The sequence below is a fragment of the Drosophila hydei genome, unplaced genomic scaffold, assembly GCF_003285905.1.
Source record: "Drosophila hydei strain 15085-1641.00,03,60 unplaced genomic scaffold, DhydRS2 tig00000271-arrow-arrow-pilon, whole genome shotgun sequence".
NCBI lineage: Eukaryota > Metazoa > Arthropoda > Insecta > Diptera > Drosophilidae > Drosophila > Drosophila hydei.
Window position 1 is genome coordinate 1,970,258 of NW_022045701.1, and position 19,401 is coordinate 1,989,658.

General features: G+C 37.1%; 1 protein-coding gene across 10 annotated transcripts in view; it reads left to right on the top strand.

The window, feature by feature from the left end:
- Positions 1-19,401, top strand: part of LOC111598378 (regulator of G-protein signaling 7) — a 53,969-nt gene that overhangs the window by 25,055 nt on the left and 9,513 nt on the right. For 5 of the 10 annotated variants that reach the window (XM_030223727.1, XM_030223726.1, XM_030223729.1 and 2 more), the window contains 5 exons: positions 566-662; positions 727-1,642; positions 1,698-2,210; positions 12,610-12,822; positions 12,874-13,023. In XM_030223727.1, the coding sequence (XP_030079587.1) occupies positions 566-662; positions 727-1,642; positions 1,698-2,210; positions 12,610-12,822; positions 12,874-13,023 (1,889 nt within the window). Of the gene's footprint in view, positions 1-565; positions 663-726; positions 1,643-1,697; positions 2,211-3,924; positions 4,055-12,609; positions 12,823-12,873; positions 13,024-19,401 lie in introns of those variants that run through there. The other 5 variants (XM_030223733.1, XM_030223732.1, XM_030223731.1 and 2 more) reach the window with 3 other exon arrangements.

Consider the following 19,401-nt stretch of genomic DNA (forward strand, 5'->3'; position numbering starts at 1 on the left):
CTTCACGACCATTTATAAATCGATAAAAAAAAACACTAATAAACTTTCGAAAGAGGTAACCAATCATCAACATACACTTTTTGCATCAACTCGTTCGTCTCACTAAATGTTTTTCCAAGTTTAAAACAAAACTTAACATTTGCTTTTGGTTCCGTTGTATTTTTACGACACAAGAACAAAAAATAATGTCATTAAAAAGCGCGTATACCTGTACCTTTCTAATGCTATCAATGTTTAATTGATGGTGTTACGTGTTTCATGATTTAAATAAAAAGTCCCCTTATTTTTTGAGCATACTGTGTAGTCTAATAAACTCATATGTAGTGACACACGGAACCTCTTTTCAGATCCAACAAAAAACTTATCTTCCAGATTCAAAATTGTAGACAAATTGCCACCTCGTTCAATGTAACCAATAACCTAGCTATAAAAATTCTTTGTTTTAAATAAATATTTAGATCTGACTAATTTTATTATTATTTTAAAGAGCATGTCGTTTAAGACAACAGTTATGGAATCACTTAACAAGACGTACTGACTTGCCAAATATTTTTGCATTTTTTAGATGGAGGTTCTAGTACGGGAAATGCAAGATCAGGAGCATGGTGTGCCAGTTCGTCAGCAAAAGATGTTTCTTACATCTATTCCATATGCTTTTATGGGTAAGTACGACATTTAATCTAATAAGGATTGCAACTTTAGATACGCTATTTTATTACCACACAGGGTATGATTTAATTGAATGGCTTATGGACCATCTCCAAATAGAGGAGTCGGAGGCATTAAACATTGCCAATCAGCTGTGCCTACATGGCTACTTTTTCCCCGTCAATGATTCGAAGACTCTGACAGTTAAAGACGACTCATCTCTTTATCGCTTCCAGACTCCTTACTACTGGCCCTGGCAACACAAGGCACCGGACAATGTGGAATATGCTATTTATTTGGCAAAACGTTCACTTCGTAATAAACAGCGCCATGCATTAGAGGATTACGAGGCTGAGGCTTTCGCCTCGCTCCACAAGAACCTTAAAGGCAAGTGGGACTTTATTTCAATGCAAGCAGAGGAGCAAGTACGCCTTGCCAAGGAGCGTAAGAAAGGGGACAAAATTGTAGGCGACTCACAAGAGCGTGCTTATTGGCGCGTACACCGTCCACCACCTGGGCAATTTACACCACTTGAGCCGTGTCCGGTGCCGTCACGAGATCGTCAGGGCCAGAAACCTAACAAAAAAAAGACTGTTGATGATATACAACGTGAAGTGGAATTTCTGAGCAAAACCCTAAATAGAACACGAATGAAAATGTCACAAGCCTGTGAATCGCTTGTTAGCTACTCGGAGACGTTTTACGAGTACGATTTCTTTTTGCAGCCAGCGCTGCCTTCCAATCCTTGGGTAACTGAGGATATTACATTTTGGCAGCTAAACAATACGTTTGTGGACATACCTACAGAAAAGCGTGTAAAACGATGGGCTATTTCTATAGAAGAACTTGTGTCTGATCCCACAGGGTTGCAGGAGTTTACTATGTTTTTAGAAAAAGAGTACTCTCACGAAAACATACGATTCTGGATTGCAGTCAATCGTCTTCGTCGAGCAGCTCACTCGCAAGTGGCGCGCAATGTTAACGAGATATTTGAGTGAGAAAATTCTTACCCGCATAAATGGAAGCATAATAAAAATTTTTATTTTCAGAGAGTTCCTTAAACCTGGAGCGCCTTGCGAAATTAATATCGATGGCAAAACCATGGAAAGCGTCCTACGTGGTCTTCAAAATCCTTCGCGATTCACTTTTGACTCTGCCTCAGAGCATATTTACATGCTTCTTTTAAAGAAAGATTGCTATCCACGCTTTATACGTTCAGATCACTACAAACGACTTATTGATAGTGGCATCCAGCCATCGCATAAAAAACGTTTCTTTAATTTTGGAACCGTGAGTGGAGCGAAAAAGAAGATGACTGCCGCCCTTTCAAGTCAACCAAATGTAGGCGAGGTGACTAAGAACACATCTACAGCCGGTACAGCTTGCGGTATTTGTCCTGTTACCAATACACCACCTTCAGGTAATCTAGCGCGACGTCGCGGTAGCGACCGCAGTCTTTCTGGCTCGGCGCTTGAGCTAGCAGTCATTGCTGTCGATAAGAGTGGTAGTTCCAAAGTGCCGCACTCTCATTCGCAAAATAATGTATGTGAGCTTTCTTACAGGTAAGATCTATTATAATTTGATAAATATCAGTTCTATTCCATCCTCAATCGGCGAAGTTATACCAATCCAAGTTGTTTGATTTATTGATATTAATCGTTCCTAGTAAAAATATACAAAAATGCTGCAGTCCGGCATTAACGACTACATAATAGTCATTTGCGGTCAAAACATTGCCAGCTCGTACAATTTAGAAAATATATTTTTTTACCGAGCTTCTACAATTTAAAGAAGCATATATATATAGATATAAGTTTTGGTAAATCAATAGAGGAGGTCAGCAGGAACTTTGTCGTCAAATATCCAGTTCTACACGTTAAACTGTAGAAGATACAATTTTTTCGATTTTCCACACTCTAGTACGCAAAGACATATTAGTTTTGGCTCTTCCTAAGGAATCTTTAGAAGTGTAAGTGTAAAACCGTATCTGCCATATATTTAGGTGTGCATGTACAAAATTGTAACCGCGTGTGTTTTTTTTTTAAATAAATGCATAAAATTTCGGGCACCCTCTTAAATGTTTCTCGAGTATTGGATATATATGATTCGATTTCAGTTTTTTATGTTAGCTACAGCAAGTTGTTTCAAAAAACTTTCCTGTTTCAATGTAGTCGATTAATGAACAGTCAACCTTCAGTTATAAAAGCACATGGCTTACGTCTTTTGAGGTACTATCCGTATTTTGCCAATTAGAGGCGTTGGCTCTCTTCTTGGCAAACTCGATATTAGGTTTAAAATATAATTTGATTGTGAAGATACGAAATCATGTTATGCTTTTATTTTTATTCATTGATAAGAGTATAATATAATGGTCTTGTGAAAATGCATGTAACAGGCAGATAAAGTAAATATATTTGACTAGGCGCTGTGTCCACCAAATATAGACTTGAAATTCGAAACGTATAATCTTGACGCAGTAAGCAGAGCGCATGATCTGTTAGAAAGTTTATAATTGCGTTCATTCTTAATCAGGGAATACACTTGACAGTGATGGCATTCAGTTTTGTAATAATCGTTATTAGTTTGAACTAGAGTTCTTATAACCGTACTCAAGCGTATTTCATCCCTTAAATGAAACTTATCTATGCTGAGTGTGTAAGGCTCAGCGTTGCTATGTCTAATTTTAGATTCTAAGCATGTCATTTGATCTATTCTTATAGTGGTTTAGGGCGTAGACGTAATATGCTGTATGTTCATGCCTGAACATTCTTCGGAGGCCAAATGTGACAGATAGCAGTTGCTGCTTCTAGTTTCTCCTCTTAATCCGTTTCCTGTGTCTTCGTCTGTAAAGCATCCCAATTTTTCGATGCTTTGCAGATCTCTGGGACGTCCAGGCTCATCGTTGTTGATGCGCTCCAAGTTTGTTTCTTATGTCCTAGGGTTTTGTTGATTTTCTTTAGTTTTCCCAACATTATTAGGGGAAGTAAATCAACGCCAATAACAATATCATTTTTAAGGGGCTCGTTAAAATGTGGGTCTGCTAGCTCGCAGATATTCCTATCCCTTTTGACATTCATCTCACTTTTTTTTGGTCGGAAGAGCTCTCTGAAGTTTTTGCATAACAAGTGCTGTGTTTTAGTGACGAATTTGCTTTTAAACTTGGGTTTGATTGCTAAGCGAACACTATTTTTAAGAATTTCACATTTTGCAAAATTTCTCGAACTTCCACTTTCCGTTTGGTTCTGCGCAGTTTTAATTGTTGTGCGGCTTCTTCAGATATTAAGGTTTTTTAGGAGCCTCCATCTATCAGAGCCTTTAGCTGCTCGTATTTTCGAGACTTATTTTTAATCTGGATGAGCGCAGTCGCCAGAGTTAACAACGGATAATACTACGCTGTTCCCACCTAAGCCCCTTCGCAACAAAAGCTAACTACGACCATGAGTGCCAACTCGGACACATTCAACATAACGGACCATAAGTAGCTGAAGACACTGACGCCGCGACGGTGCACGCTAAAAAAATATATGTGCGCAGCTACATTGAGTTAATGCGTTTTCGGACATTTTCTCAAGAAGAGACAAATTTTGCATCAGCCTATCTAGCGCTGTAGCTTGGAAAAAGTCCCGTTTCAGCGTCTGGCGCCGAGTGAAGTTCGGCGCGAATAAAAGCAAAAACCTACGACTGCCAGAGAACAAAGAACACTCTCATGCTGGACATTGAACGGAGCACATTAATTAAGCAACAAAAATTAAACATAAAACCACGAACACAATTAAAATTAAAGCGTTTTATTTACACCAACGATTGTAACACATAACCTCGGCCACGGTGGCATCGCCCATACGCTCGGGATGGTAACTGGCGCAGCCGGAAAAACAACGGAAAACAGCGGAAATCAATGTTACCAACAACATTACTACTAATACTGTAAGGGTATGTAGCGGCAAACATGAAAATGTGCAAAAAAAAAAATTAAACATAAAATTCAATATACATATACATATGCATACATACGATTGAATAGAAACAAAACAATATACACACGCATGAAACATATTAACCTTGTGGTTTCCAAATGGTTAAAGATAACGGTGCCGTTTGCTACGTAGTGAATCACATTAATTGAAGTCGCTGCCGAAATAAAGGACAAATACCACGCCACCATTGTCATATACATATACACGACAACTTTGACAACTGTATTTCACTAATTCTCACGATGGAAGTTACATTACATTGCATTACATAAACGCATACATAAGCTATATAAAAAAAAATGCACAATTTCATAGTCTGTCGTTACAAACAATCCTATACATATATACAGAAATATAAACTATTTTCATAATTATCACACAGATTACAGACAACACACTGAGTTCGAGGCTACAACCCGATCTCCACACAAACAAACAAAATGTCAATGTCAAAAATATTATTTCCAAAGATTCTCCCAAATACTAAGGGAAGAACTAGGTCAGGACCTAGCAGCCAAAATCTTCCGCTAGTAGCCGAACAAGAAGAAATAGTTGAGATGACCCACCAGGAAACGATTCAAGCCTCACAAGCAAGAATGGACTCGGGTAGATCTTCGGTCCCGCTAACCCCAACTGTTAGTGGTACCACAAACATCTGCACAATACTCACTCCGACCGACATTTTAGCCTTTGTAAAAGAACTACCAACATTTGACGGAACACCAACAACATTGGACAAATTTATTACAAACGTCAAAGAAATTATTATGTTAATCAGGGGCACGGATCAAACACCTTACGAACAACTTGTGCTCCGAGCTATTCGTAATACAATAATAGGAAGAGCTGACGAGGGATTGACACTAGCTAACACCAGCCAAGTGTGGGATAATATCAATGAAAATTTGTATAGGCTGTATGGCAACAAAAATCCGAAGCTACCTTATGGAAATGCAGACTCTCCAAGATGGCCTATCTTTGGGGAAACTTTTCTTCGGCATATCCAAAATCAGGGAGCAACTTTACTCTTTGCTCAGAAACAGTACCGAAAGCCCAGAGGGTCAAGCTATAAAGAAACGACTGTACAACGACGTTGCCCTTAATGTATTCGTTATGGAACTACGCGATCCTCTCCGATCGGTTATCAGGGCTAGAGACCCCAGTACTTTAGAACGGGCATACGAAATATGTCACATTGAACTTACGTACTCAAAACCGAGATACACTGACGGACGCCGAAACTATAATTATAACAACCAGAGGTCTAACAATTACAGTCACTACAATCAAAAATCAAGTCACAATGGACAACACAATAACAACCATATCCCTTATAACACAGACAACCCACGATCAAATAATTATAATAACCAACCTCAAAACCCTTTTAGCAACAATGAGCAGAGACATTTAAGCAATATAGTAACGCAAGACACTAATTCATGCAACATCAACGATTCCACAAATTTTTTTACAACTGCCTCTCCGCCCCCGAAAAATATTTGACTCTACCTAAATACAAAGCATGTCTACCATACAAATAATAACTTCGTTTAATAATACACCATTAAAATTCCTGTTAGATACTGGATCAACAAACTCTTTTCTTTTATTGAACCAAATCTAATAACGATAGACAAGATGACAACACTAGACTTACCCATTAGAATAAATACTGTTCTTAGCAGTCACGAAATTACAAACTCTACAAATATTCCTCTATTCAAAGAATTCAACGAGTCAACAAACATACAACTATTAATTTTCAAATTCCACACCTTCTTTAACGGCATTCTAGGTATGGACATACTAACAAAACTAAGTGCAAAAAATTGACTTACCAACACGACAGCTAGTAACCCCTCTTGTGACTTTACCCATCTTCACGAAAGTCGACACTACCATTCACGTCTACGAAATTTGTAGCTCTAGCAAGACATTATTACCTTTGCCAGTCCAAACGCCAGACGGCGACTTCTACTTACCAAATACAATACTAGGAAAACACTTTACCATTTCTGGTGGATTATACACTGCTACCAAAGGTGTTGCAAACCTCGAATTGGTCAACGAATCAACCGGCGATCAAGTTGTTTGCATTAAAGACCCCTTACCCACACAACCTTTCAATAACAACGAGTTCATCCACTTCCACAACCTTGTGAATGCACCAACCCTCGAAGGCCTTACGCAGTCTAAACCCAACATTCTGAGTACGGAAAACCTAAATAAAGAGGAGAAATCACATCTCATCCAAATTTGCTCAGAGTTTTCAGACATATTTTATAAAGAAGTCACCCAACTAACCTTCTGTAGCGAAATAACACACTCGATCCCAACTACAGGTAATATTCCAATCCACGTTAAGTCTTATCGTCAGCCATTTATTCATAAACAAGAAATAAAGATACAAATTTCTGAACTTATTGATCAAAAACTAATAAGAAATAGTTTTTTGTCTTGGAGTGCACCCGCATGGGTTGTTCCAAAGAAAACAGAGAAAGAGATACAACAGAAATGGCGACTCGTTATTGATTTCAGAAAGCTTAACGAAAAAACAATTTCTGATCGATACCCAATGCCAAACATTAGTGAAATTTTAGATAATGTTGGTAAGGAATCTTATTTCACAACACTAGACTTGGCCAGCGGATTCCACCAAATCCAGTTGAGTTCCGCAGACATCCCAAAAACTGCGTTTTCTGTAGACAGTAGACACTTCGAGTTCCGAGAGCCTTTCGGATTAAAAAACGCTCCAGCCACATTCCAAAGGGTGATGGATAACGTTTTGAGCGACTCCATAGGAAACATATGTCTAGTGTATTTAGATGATATTATTTTTTCAAAATCACTACAACAACAACTACAATAAATGATATTTCAATAATATTCTCCAAGCTTAGGAAGGCAAACCTAAAAATTAAATCTTCAAAATGCCACTTCCTAAAAAAAGAACTCGAGTTCCTTGGACACATTGTTACACAGGATGGGATAAAACCAAACCCAACAAAAATTGAGGCTGTAAAAAGTTTTCCATTACCCAAAAATCGCAGACATTAAGTCTTTCCTAGGTTTGCTCGGGTACTATCGTAAATTTATTAAGGACTTCGCGAAAATTTCCAAACCCAATTAAAAGGGATAAAGCCCATTGTTATAGATCAAGATTTCTTGGACGCATTCTAGCTCTAAAAAACCCTCCTTTGCAACGACCCCATACTTAAATATCCCGACTACGAAAGGCCATTCACCCTAACGACAGATGCAAATAACTTTGCTCTAGGTGCCGTTTTGTCACAGGTACGCTTAAACAATGACAGACCAATATGCTTCGCCAGCAGAACTCTGACGGAAGTTGAAGTAAATTACTCAACGGTTGAAAAAGAAATGCTAGCGATTGTATGGGCAACCAAGTATTTCCGGCCATACCTTTTTGGCAAAAAGTTTACGATCGTAACAGATCATAGACCACTAACGTGGCTTATGAACTTTAAAGATCCTAGCTCAAAGTTGGTTCGTTGGAAGCTTCGCCTTAACGAATTCGACTTTGACGTTATATACAAAAAAGGGTCACAAAATGTCATTGCTGACGCCCTCAGCAGAATAGAAATACACCTAAATCAGAAAGACAATAGCTAAGACCAGCTCGAAAGTAGTGTACCTACAAAGAACGTCATTAACGATTTCAGTACCCAATGCATTATAAAGAGTGGACAACATCCTAACATCACTTCAATGGCAACTTTCAAAAACAAGCTAAGACAAACAATAACCCGACAAACATACAACTTGACAGAAGTAACCAAAATGCTGAAACTAATTTTAAAACCACGCAAAGTAGTTGCAGTACTCACAACGGATGATATTTTTCAACTCATTAAAGAATCCTTCAATAAATATTTCTCCGACAATAAACTATACAAAATTGTACGTTGTGAATCCCTACTCGAAGACATCACTGGCACAGAAGACCAAACTAAAACTATTGAAAAATATCACATTGACAACAATCATAGGGGCATCGACGACACGTATGCACACCTCAAACGACAGTACTATTTCCCACAAATGAAAGCAAAATAACAAACCTCATAAAAAACTGTGACACTTGTTTAACTCTAAAGTACGACAGACAACCTCAACCAGTTCCCCAACTACTAACCGAAACACCTAACATGCCTTTAAAGATAGTTCACCTAGACGTCTACACAATAAATAACAATTGTAATCTAACTATAATAGATAAATTTGCTAAATTCACACAAGCCTACCCCCTCCTAAGCAGAAATACAGTCAACATTGTTAAGAACCTGAATCCCTTTTTCAGCCTTTTCGGCATACCACAAAAACTTGTCTACGACCAAGGCACAGAATTTTCAGGGAAACTATTCAGTGATTTTTGCGGACAATACAATATACAAAACGACAATACGACCTCCTTTCAACAGTCCTCAAACAACTCGCCCATCGAAAGATTCCACTCGACTCTGACAGAAATCTATAGACTCATCGAAGACAAATTTAAACAGACAAAATCAAAAATAGAACATGATGAAATCTTGACAGAATGCCTAATCACATACAATAACGCCGTACATTCTAGTACAAACCACACCCTTTGAACTATTTGCAATTAAGATAAATAACGAGCATTATTACCTAACTAAATTCAACGAATTCCGCGCCAAAATCTATTCTCAATTACAAAAGAAAATGCATCAAGCTAAAATCAAACTTGTAGAAAAAACCAACGACAATATACCTAACCCACCCACTTTAGAAGAAAACGACGTTGTCTTCAGGCGAAAAAATTGACGCAATAAATTAACAGCTAGATTTACAAAACACAAAGTTAAAGAAGATAGCGGCCCGACCCTGTTATAACAGCCAGAAACCAAAAAATACATAAAAAAAAAAATTCGCAAAACCATTTAACGACTAACTAACACTACAAACTGATTTACATACGCACAACACTACATGGACAGCTCTTAGACTTCTAGCTATTGGACAGTAAACAACCAATCTTGTTCATAAATGCGGAGACTTCAAGAGATATCGCCGGATTAAGAGCATTGGAACACGTTGTTAACCTGACCAACTATGACACAAACATCATGAAAAGACTCCCCACACCTACACCATTGTACGAACCAAAAAACATCAATACTAGAAGAAGTCAATCAAAAACAATACAAGTTAGACAGTGTAGTGAATCGTAAAAAGATTAAAAGAAACCGTTGAAAATACGAATAAGGAACGGGGCAATCCCAATACAGTCATTTACACATATACAATCTACTCACTCTAGAAACTAAGATTAATGACAACAACAACAATTACATTCATAATACAAATAATCAGCGTTAGATTATTGGCAGTAAACTCATCCTTGTTTGTGATGCTCTGCCGGATCTTGTCATAGATCTCTGATTGCTTTTTAAGCAACTCCAGAGTTTTTTCCGACAGCATTTTGATTGTGTTGTTTCGTGTGAAAATTTGTTCCTGATTTAGTCTTTGGCTTGATAGGTTGGAGGTGTTTTTGTTTTGATCTCCTGGCTGATCGTGCTGTGCCTCTACTCACAGCTCGAATTGGTAAGCCAAAGAAAATTTTTTAAACAATTTTTCACTTCACTTTTACACTTATCACAAACGTAGCCTTGTAGATTGTACACATAAAAAGGTAAACGCCATTGTGGTGGTGGTCAGTTGTGTTATGATCTTTACTCGTTTGAGCTATAGTTCTTATACCCGAACTCAAACGTATTTGATCCCTTAAATGTAACTTATCTATACTGAGTGTGTAAGACTCAGCGTTGGTATGTCTAATTTTAAATTCTAAGCATGTAATTTGATCTATTCTTATTGGACTCCTTGCAAGTGGTTGAGGGCATAGACGGCAAACGTAGAATTATTGAATATGCTGTATTTGCACGCCTGAACAAAATCAGAACTTTAAAAATTTTTTGACGACAAAAACTATGTATTGTGTATGTGCCCGTCAGTCTTTTCTGTCCGTATGTATGAATGCGTAGATCTCAGAACAAATAAGAGCTTTAGACTTATTTGTAGTTATGTACCATGCGCATATCAATTTTGCTTCAAATAACCAATAGCTATTTCAGTTACACTGTTATCGGTTAAAAATATTCAAAATGCAGTGTTGTAATATTCTTATAATGTTATAGTATGCTGGTGGTATCCTAGTAGCTTGACGCGCAGCCGTAAGGTAGATCTTTTTCCGACAAACCAGAGATGATTCTTCAGTCTTGTAGTGAATTGCTTTTTTGTTAATTAGGGAAGGCATCCGGGTTCGTTTTTTGTTAAGCAGCATTCACTGCTAAGGGAAGTAGATCCGTCCAATTGGACGGAAGAACAGTCTCCTCTTCTTAACGCAAAAGTGGTTAGAGTTAAATTCTTAAAATTGATCATCACATTCCATCTTTTTAGCCAGGTGTTAATGGTGTGTCTATGTTACTGGCGGTCTTTGGTGAGTTGGTATAACTGGCACCCAGTAATCTAGTGCCCGATATGGTTGGCATGTCAGCGGTAAATAGGATTTTCCATTCCCACTTAAGCGTGGATTTCTATTTTTAGTCGATCTGAGAAGGTCAACAGTAAGCCAATTGCTATATTTCGAAATTGCAATTGTAAAACTAGCAAAGATACAGTTGTACTCGGTCATACTATTGGTTCATTGAAATTCTGAGTACAGCATGTAATCTTTTTGTGCACATTGCATGCAGTAGGCAGAAGAATGTATGAGATACCTCATAAAAATATATATTGTTGATCAGCACGGCGCATTAAGTAAAAATAGTAAAAAATGTTATCAGAATTTCAATCATATTGTCCTATGTCAAAGTCCACGTGTTAAGTAGCTCTACTGTTTTTGGATCACCAATTCCAAATCAATAATATTTAGTTATAATATTCAATGGGCAAAAAATACTTTTTATACCCTAAACCCATTGAAAATGGGAAATAAAGGTTTAATGATGTTGTTTTAATTCTATAAAAGGAGGCGTCAGGGCCTATAAAATATATATATTCTTGATCCGGATGACAAGTCGAGTTTATTGAGACCTTTCCGTCTGGCTGTCCGTCCGTCCACCTGCTCGTCTGTCCATATCAAAGGTAAAGTCTCGAAATTATATAGGTCCCGGTATAACCCGCGCGTAGCCAGTTTGTTTCAAATAATCGATAACTGTTTTTATTTTATAGTTATCGATTAAAAACATGGTCGATATATAGTTATTATTTATATCTCCAATGATTTTGTATTAAGCTTTCTGTATATTTTCTACAATTCTTATTTTGTTATAATTTGCACGCCAGCTCTTTAAATTAAGTTTAGTTGGAAATAGAACCAATATGTAAAGGAGTTTGCAGTTTTACTAAGCAGACGAGTACTTCGACAGAATATGCAGATCATATAACAATTTCATTCAAATCCGTTGAGTAAAACGGAATAGTTTGGCCAACATTTGGCCAAGCGTGCGCATTTTTCCTTCACAAATGCGTACATTCTTTTATATTCGAAGACATTCGAAATTACGATTGAATTGTGTTTGAACTGAAAGCTGCTACTTTAATTGTGATTTTTAACTTCTTACACAAGCAGTGCAGTGCAGTGCGGCGCTTGTTGCCGAGAAGCTTTGTGTGCAATGGCGGCGGCGGGACGTTTTTTGTTTTTTAATTGGTAAAGTGGTTCGAATCTTGGTGTTCTAGGGTATGTTTTGACTTCTTTTTTATGCTCGATACAAGCTATGTAAAAATATCAAACAGACGCGGACAGAACAGGGTTCAGGGTATCTCCTAGTCGGGCACCCCGACTTGAATTTTCTTACTTGTTGGAAACGAGAACGCACACAAACTAAAAAATGTAAACTAAGTCCAATTATCTGAAAGAATTACTCATCCACTCTATTGAACTAACTGCTAAATATATTATATATTCTAAAATGGTTGTTTTCATGTAACGCAGAGAATCACCGAACATAAAACTCGTTCAATTAGACACTTCTGTGGATATCCAGCCAGCACTATCAGATATTTTTATATGTCCATGGGATGAGCCAAATATAAGTTTAGCATCTGATGTACCTGTGATTCCACCTAATAATATAAATATAGCTGTTCTATTACCTTCTCGGTCCAGTAGTACTAATGTCGATGAGCTATCAATGCCGTTTAACAGGTAAATGATCAAACAATCTATTAGTATATAATAAGTTAACTGTTAAAATAGCAATTCAGAAAGCTGTGAAGTTTTGGAACGTATGCAACGGAACTTTTGCATACGACATCAGGCAACCAAAGATTGTGCAGAGGCGTGCTTACGGATTCCAACAGCAAACTTAATCGAGCAACGTCGTGCTTCCATTTCGTTAACGCACAGGTATCATATTTTACCCAAAAAAAGGGAGTTCGTAGATTTTTTTCATTATACCCTGATTTTGTTAACTGTATGTAACAGGCAGAAGGAGGAGTTTGAATTTTTACTTAGCTGACAATTACTCCGATATAATATGTAGATCATATGCTGAAAATTTCATTTTGGTGTCCTAATTTCGGTTGTAATTGTTTTTTTTTATGTTCGATACAAGCTATGGGAAATATTACAATAGGAATAAATTCAGAATATCTCTTAATCGGGTACCCCGACTAGAGCTTGATTACTTGTTTTATTTTATTTTTAGTAGCCTTTGAGAAATTAGTCGTAATAGTTATTCAATTCTCTGTAATACGCAGAAAGAGGAGTGTTTAACTTTGTATATTCTACATTTTAAAAGCTTATAACTCTAAATTTAACGACCCAATTACTAGTGGCCTTCTTTATTGGCTTAAAAAATTACATACATCTAAGCAATATGAGGGTGTCTATCTTCGAATATTTAGTTACTGTAAAACCAAAAACTGTTAAGAATCTACATGAAAGTAAATTAAAAATTTGTAGATTCCTCTTTGAAAAATTTAAGCGATATTATTCAATAACTGCAGTTCGATGACATGAATATTTATTGATTCTTCGATGATATACAATATATATATACCCGTTTTTCTATCTGCAGTTGATCTCAGAAAATTTGTTTATATGTAGATCCCCGAAGAATTAATAAATAAATATATATATAATAAATATATATATTACTTACACCCATATATATTACTTACAGAAAAACAGATGCAATTACACATTTAAATTAATAATTTGAACATTTCGTCTGTGACTTGCGTCAAATAGATCAAATACTGTATAATCTAAAACAAAAGTAAATATATATTTTCGAAATTCTAGCAATGATAGCAATTGATTTTATGAAAAGTCAAGGCTTAATAGGTTCCGTGGTTAATAGGTTCCGTTAAGTATTTGTAACTTTACGAGCAGACAATGTATTGCGTCGATGGTAAAGATGACGCGTGAAGTCGAATAGTTGATCTGCTTCTCAGCTTCTCAGAAAAAACAATTTTGAAATAATTTTTTTTCTTTGGCTCAGCGTGACATTTCAATAAGTACTAACTTACACGTGACCAGCGATTGTTTCACCTGTTGGCAACGAACAATAATGATGCTGTGCGTCGAACCTTTTCTTCACTTTGACAATTTTATGGTGTACATAATTGGTTGAAAAACGTCAAAATAGTAGATTTTCAATTTTGATATTGATGCCGCTGTACCTCTTTGAAGAATCTGGCTCGTTACGTTTTATTGCCTGATGCCTGATTGCTGATGCTCATCGCAGACTTTTTATTGTGCAATACATTTTTGTAGTCCGATGATCATCACATAATCTTATTACTGGTTGTCGCTATATTTATAGGCTGATTTTGGATACTTTAAATTTTTCTTTTTGAAATTGGATCCCATCATTTCGATCTGGGAGTGTCTCCAATAGTCTTCGTACAGCGTACTTTCCTAGAACTTTAACTGCAGACAAAAAGCGAAAATGATAACGGTTTTTTGCGAAATGTTGCTTATGTATTTTACGCATAGCGAAATAAATTCGAAGTATTTTTTATGTACATTTAGTTGGCGAGTGGACAAAAACTGATTAAAAATGCCAGGAAAACATTTAACAATTGAAGAATGCCATATTATTTTAAGTATGCATGTTAAGCAACAAAAATCCTATTCGGAAATTGCGGAAATAATTGGTCGAAGTCGTTCTACAGTACAATCTGTCATTGGAAGGTTTAAATATGAAGGGCGAGTAGAAAATAAGCAAAAATCAGGACGACCGAAAATTTTGACAAGCTCGGATCAGCTGAATATAAAACGAATGGTATCCTCAGATCCATTTATTAGTAAAAATATGATAAGTGCAGAGCTTTTGAAGTCATCGAACAAGGAAGTGCATCCAGAAACTATTCGAAAAGCCATAGTTGCTAGCGGGTATAAGTCGTGCACTCCCAAACGAAAACCATTTATAAGTAAGGATAATAGTAAAAAACGTTTGGAGTTTGCTCATCAGTACAAAAATGCACCAATTGAGTTCTGGCGTCATATATTATTCTCAGACGAATCAAAGTTTAATATATTTGGATCAGATGGACGACTGCTTGTGTGGAGAAGAGCTGGAGAGGCACTAGATCCAAAAAACACAATTAAGATAGTAAAGCATAGTGGTGGTGGTGTGATGGTATGGGGGATATTATTTTTTTCCAAATTGTTAAAATATTAGTTAATAAATCTGTAAATTTAAATTTTTAATTTTTGCCTATCTTGTATCACTTATTCGTTGCCAAAGAAAAAAATTATTGCTGTACGAAGACATTATTGGTCCACTGTATGTTGAATACAAAAGAATGAGCTACAGCGATCTATACTGTTCGAGCCTGTTTCATGAAAATTGCTATTATATGTCTTTGTTCTATTATGATTTAAACATGTGTTAACAAGCAGTGGTATATCAAAACAAATTAAACCCTATTCACATATTAGTTATTTTTGGAACATAATTTCCATTTCAACCATTTTTGTGAGGAGATGGTATTTTAAATATAAAATAAACAAAAAGCATAATTAAGCTTCAAAGACATGAATATGAACTGAATATGATAAACATTTAATTAGGTTTCATGTACATTGGATAAGTCATTATTTTAAACAAATTTGACTTTTGAGTGCTATAGATCTTCTTTTAAAATTTTAGAATAACAACGTATGAAATAATGCTTGGTAGGCTAATGTATTCGAATCGTCGCAATTGCCGCACGGAAAAATCGAGAAATATTCGTGTATGACTGGGGAAGGTGTCCGCATGAGAAAGGAACGGACTAATCACCATCCAGGTGCGTGACATGGAGTCAACAGAAAGATAATCAGCTAACTTTGAAGACTTTCGATTATTGACACGTCAGTCGAGATCTGCTACTATAGATTTAATTCATCAGGAAATACTTATATTATTACGTTATTACATGCTCACATTTTTTAGCTCTTTGTTTTATCAATTAACTGCACTTAAAAAATACTTTGTCAATTTTCGTCTAATCGTGTGGGGTTCTCACACTGCGCATCTTCGTTGCTGGTCGCTAAAGTATAGTTGACTACAGACCGGCCCGAGTGACATTAGAAATTCATAGTACAAAGCATGAAACAAAACTTTTATATAAACATGATCACAAAGTCAAAAGGACCAAGTTCAAAACAATGTGTTATAATTAACGTCGTGTCAATTAGTTAAAACATATACCTAGCGAAAACAAAAAAAAAAAAAACAAGTAAGAAAGCTCTAGTCGGGGTGCCCGACTAGGAGATACCCTGATCCCAGTCCTCTGAGTTTTTTTAATTTTCCGTAGTTTGTATCGAGTATTCAAAAAAAAAAGAAAACAAATAAAAATCGACATTGCGTGACCAGGTTTCGAACCCGGATTATTTGCGCAACGTGCACCAACTCTACCAACACCGCCACTTCATAATTAAAAAAAAAAAAAGCAATAAAAAATTTTTCATCTCCACTGGTCTCGAACCCCGGACCGAGCTGCATACTAGCGCCGCCTCTACCAACGCAGCCACTGCTCTTCTTATGCGAGCTGTTGCAAATTTGAACATAAGTAGCAGCTAATAATTCAGCACAATTCAAGCGCAATTTCAATTCTTGGAATAGAAAAGAATACACGCATTTGAATGTATGTGTGCAAGTTATTTAGGTCTATCCGCTCCAGTGGTCCTCGTAAGGGGATGCCGTCGGGTAGATCCAGGTTGTTAGTTGATAATGTAGATTAGGTTGAGATACAGTTAAGTATCAGATCACTGGCCTTGTGGCTCAGTGATATATTAATTAATAAGTCAAGATTATACGGCCAATTGCCGGAGCAATGTTTATTCAACGTGCGTTAGCTTACGTTATTGGAACAGAACTGATCGTGACAATGAAATGAATAAAAGACTAAAGCTAAGTACATAAAAGGGAAATATGAATCCAAACCTAAATACATATTATATAAAGATCACGCCATGGGCTGTCGGCCGCGCGGAGCTATGCCGGCATATTTATGTTAGCGCTACAATGTCTGCGATTGCGACATATAACGAAAACTGCTAATGCCCGCAATAGCATATTTTGCAGACGTTGCATTCGCAGTGCAACCGAAATCCGATACGTTGATGTTTTAGCTGCGTGGGTTGCTCCGAACTTAACGCGAGGGTTGTTCGTTAACTTGGTTGTTAACTATTCCCCCTTTAAGTTCATTGCCGTCCTCGGTGATGCGCAACTCCTGGATGAATCTCTGCAACTTAATCGAGGTGTTCTTCCGATAACAACATAGGCCAACTACGATGAGGCTACAGAACAGGAGGCTGATAATTACTCCAATGGCGAACCAGAACTTGGGAGATCCGTTAGATGACATGTCGTCGCTTAATTCCCTAATGGCGTGCAGGTTGTGTTCATTCATTCGCAGAAGTAGGGGTACGCTTAGCACGTGATCGTGTCCCGTAATGTTCAGTAAAGGTGAAGTCGGAATGCAAGGAACCATATCGACAGTTTTATCGTGGTTGAGATACGTGGTGTCGTTTACCATGGCGTTGCGCTCAAACGTTATGAGATTAGTTCCCCTGACATATATTGTGGGGCTTCCATCTATACTAACGCTCGCAGGCTGGTTGATGATGATCATTCCTTCGTCAACCCTTGTCATAGGTTCCAGGTGACTGGGCTGCGTTCGGCATATGGCTGATTCGCCTGAGTGTAATCCGCGGGCGCATGTATCATGCGCGGCTAGCTTGCAAAATGTTGCGTGGTTAGTTGTGACGCAATCGGTGGCAGCTTTCACTCCGTCCTTGCATTCAGCTACTATGTTATCGTGTAATTGTAGCACGGTGTTTTGATGTGCCACCGGAAAAATTATGATCTTTTTACAAACAAATCTTATATTAGGGTATTCTATAATTATATGAAGGGTGCTGTCGGATTGAAATATTTTAATTTTTGATACTGCCATTAAACTAACTATGGAGACCTCTGTGAGCTGTTCAGTGAAAATAGATTTTAAGCTTTATGATCAAAAATAGTTGGATTTATTATATCTGATTTGGCAAGCGTAATTGTAAGCATAAGGTTTTGAATTTCTGTGATAAGCATTCTATTTCTTGCTAAAAGTGTTTCATACAAGTGTGGGGTGTCAACCATTTCAGTCTTTTTAGCTTTGATTATTCTATTAACTGACTCTGTGAGCAGGTTGATTTGTTTCTGAGTTTCTGTGTTGATTACAATTTGTCTATTGTTTGATTCTATTAATTGTGTTTCCGAATTTCGAATTTTCTCCAAGTCAGACGCATCAGGCGTTCCAGCTATTACTTTTAGTGCTGTGCCTAGGAAGTCTAAACTTCTTGCTATCCTGTGGTGTATTGTTAGAGTGGACAATAAGTTTTGGACGTGTTCTATGTCTCCTTCTAAAAGCTTTCGCATGTGAGAGAGGGGAAATAGTTCGGATAATTTTATGGTATCGTCTATGATGGCTGAGAATTCTGTCAAGTTAGTCGAGTGTCGTATGAATTTACTTTGCTCCCATAGTAGAACACTACCGTCTAGCACAGGAATGTATTTCGCATTTGAGAAGTCGGTGATGCGCGCCCCCGTTGCGGTTAGAATTGACAGTATTATGATGGTCAACCTGTAGGAAATGTGAAGCGAAGTTATATTAACTGTGTGGAACCAAAAAAATGTTGTAGTTTATTTAAGGTTGTCCTTATGGACCACCCTCCCCTTAATAAGTACAGCCGTCCCTAGGTCTGCTTGTATGTGTCCCTCAGAACATAATGGGGTCAGCTTGTTTCCTAACCTCTTGTTGTTTTTTACGAATACTTTTTCACCTACATCGAATACCCTATTTTGCCTATTTGTGTTATATCTGATGAGTTGATCTTGCTGGGCTTTGATTATCCTGTCTTTGATATTATGTTGTAACTCGATATTTTGAGAGTGAATGACGTCTATAGTCTCTGTTCTGTAACTGAATGAATTGTTCTATTATATTCTATAGTTGCTCTTATTATTATCTGTGTTGTGTATTGTCAAAGTCAATTGGAACCTTTTTGGACATGTGTTTGCTTACCATGCCGTTTTCGCCCTTAAGCATGTTAGTTAAAGGTCTCGCAATTGACACAAAGTCTTTAATAAACACCCTGTAGTAACTAGCAAGTCCCAAAAACGATCTTAATGCGAAGAGGTTTTTTGGTTCAGGGAATTCTTGGATCGCTTTGACTTTTTCGGGATCAGTTTTTGCTCCATTGCTTGAGACAATGAAACCTAAATATTCAACGCTCTCTTTA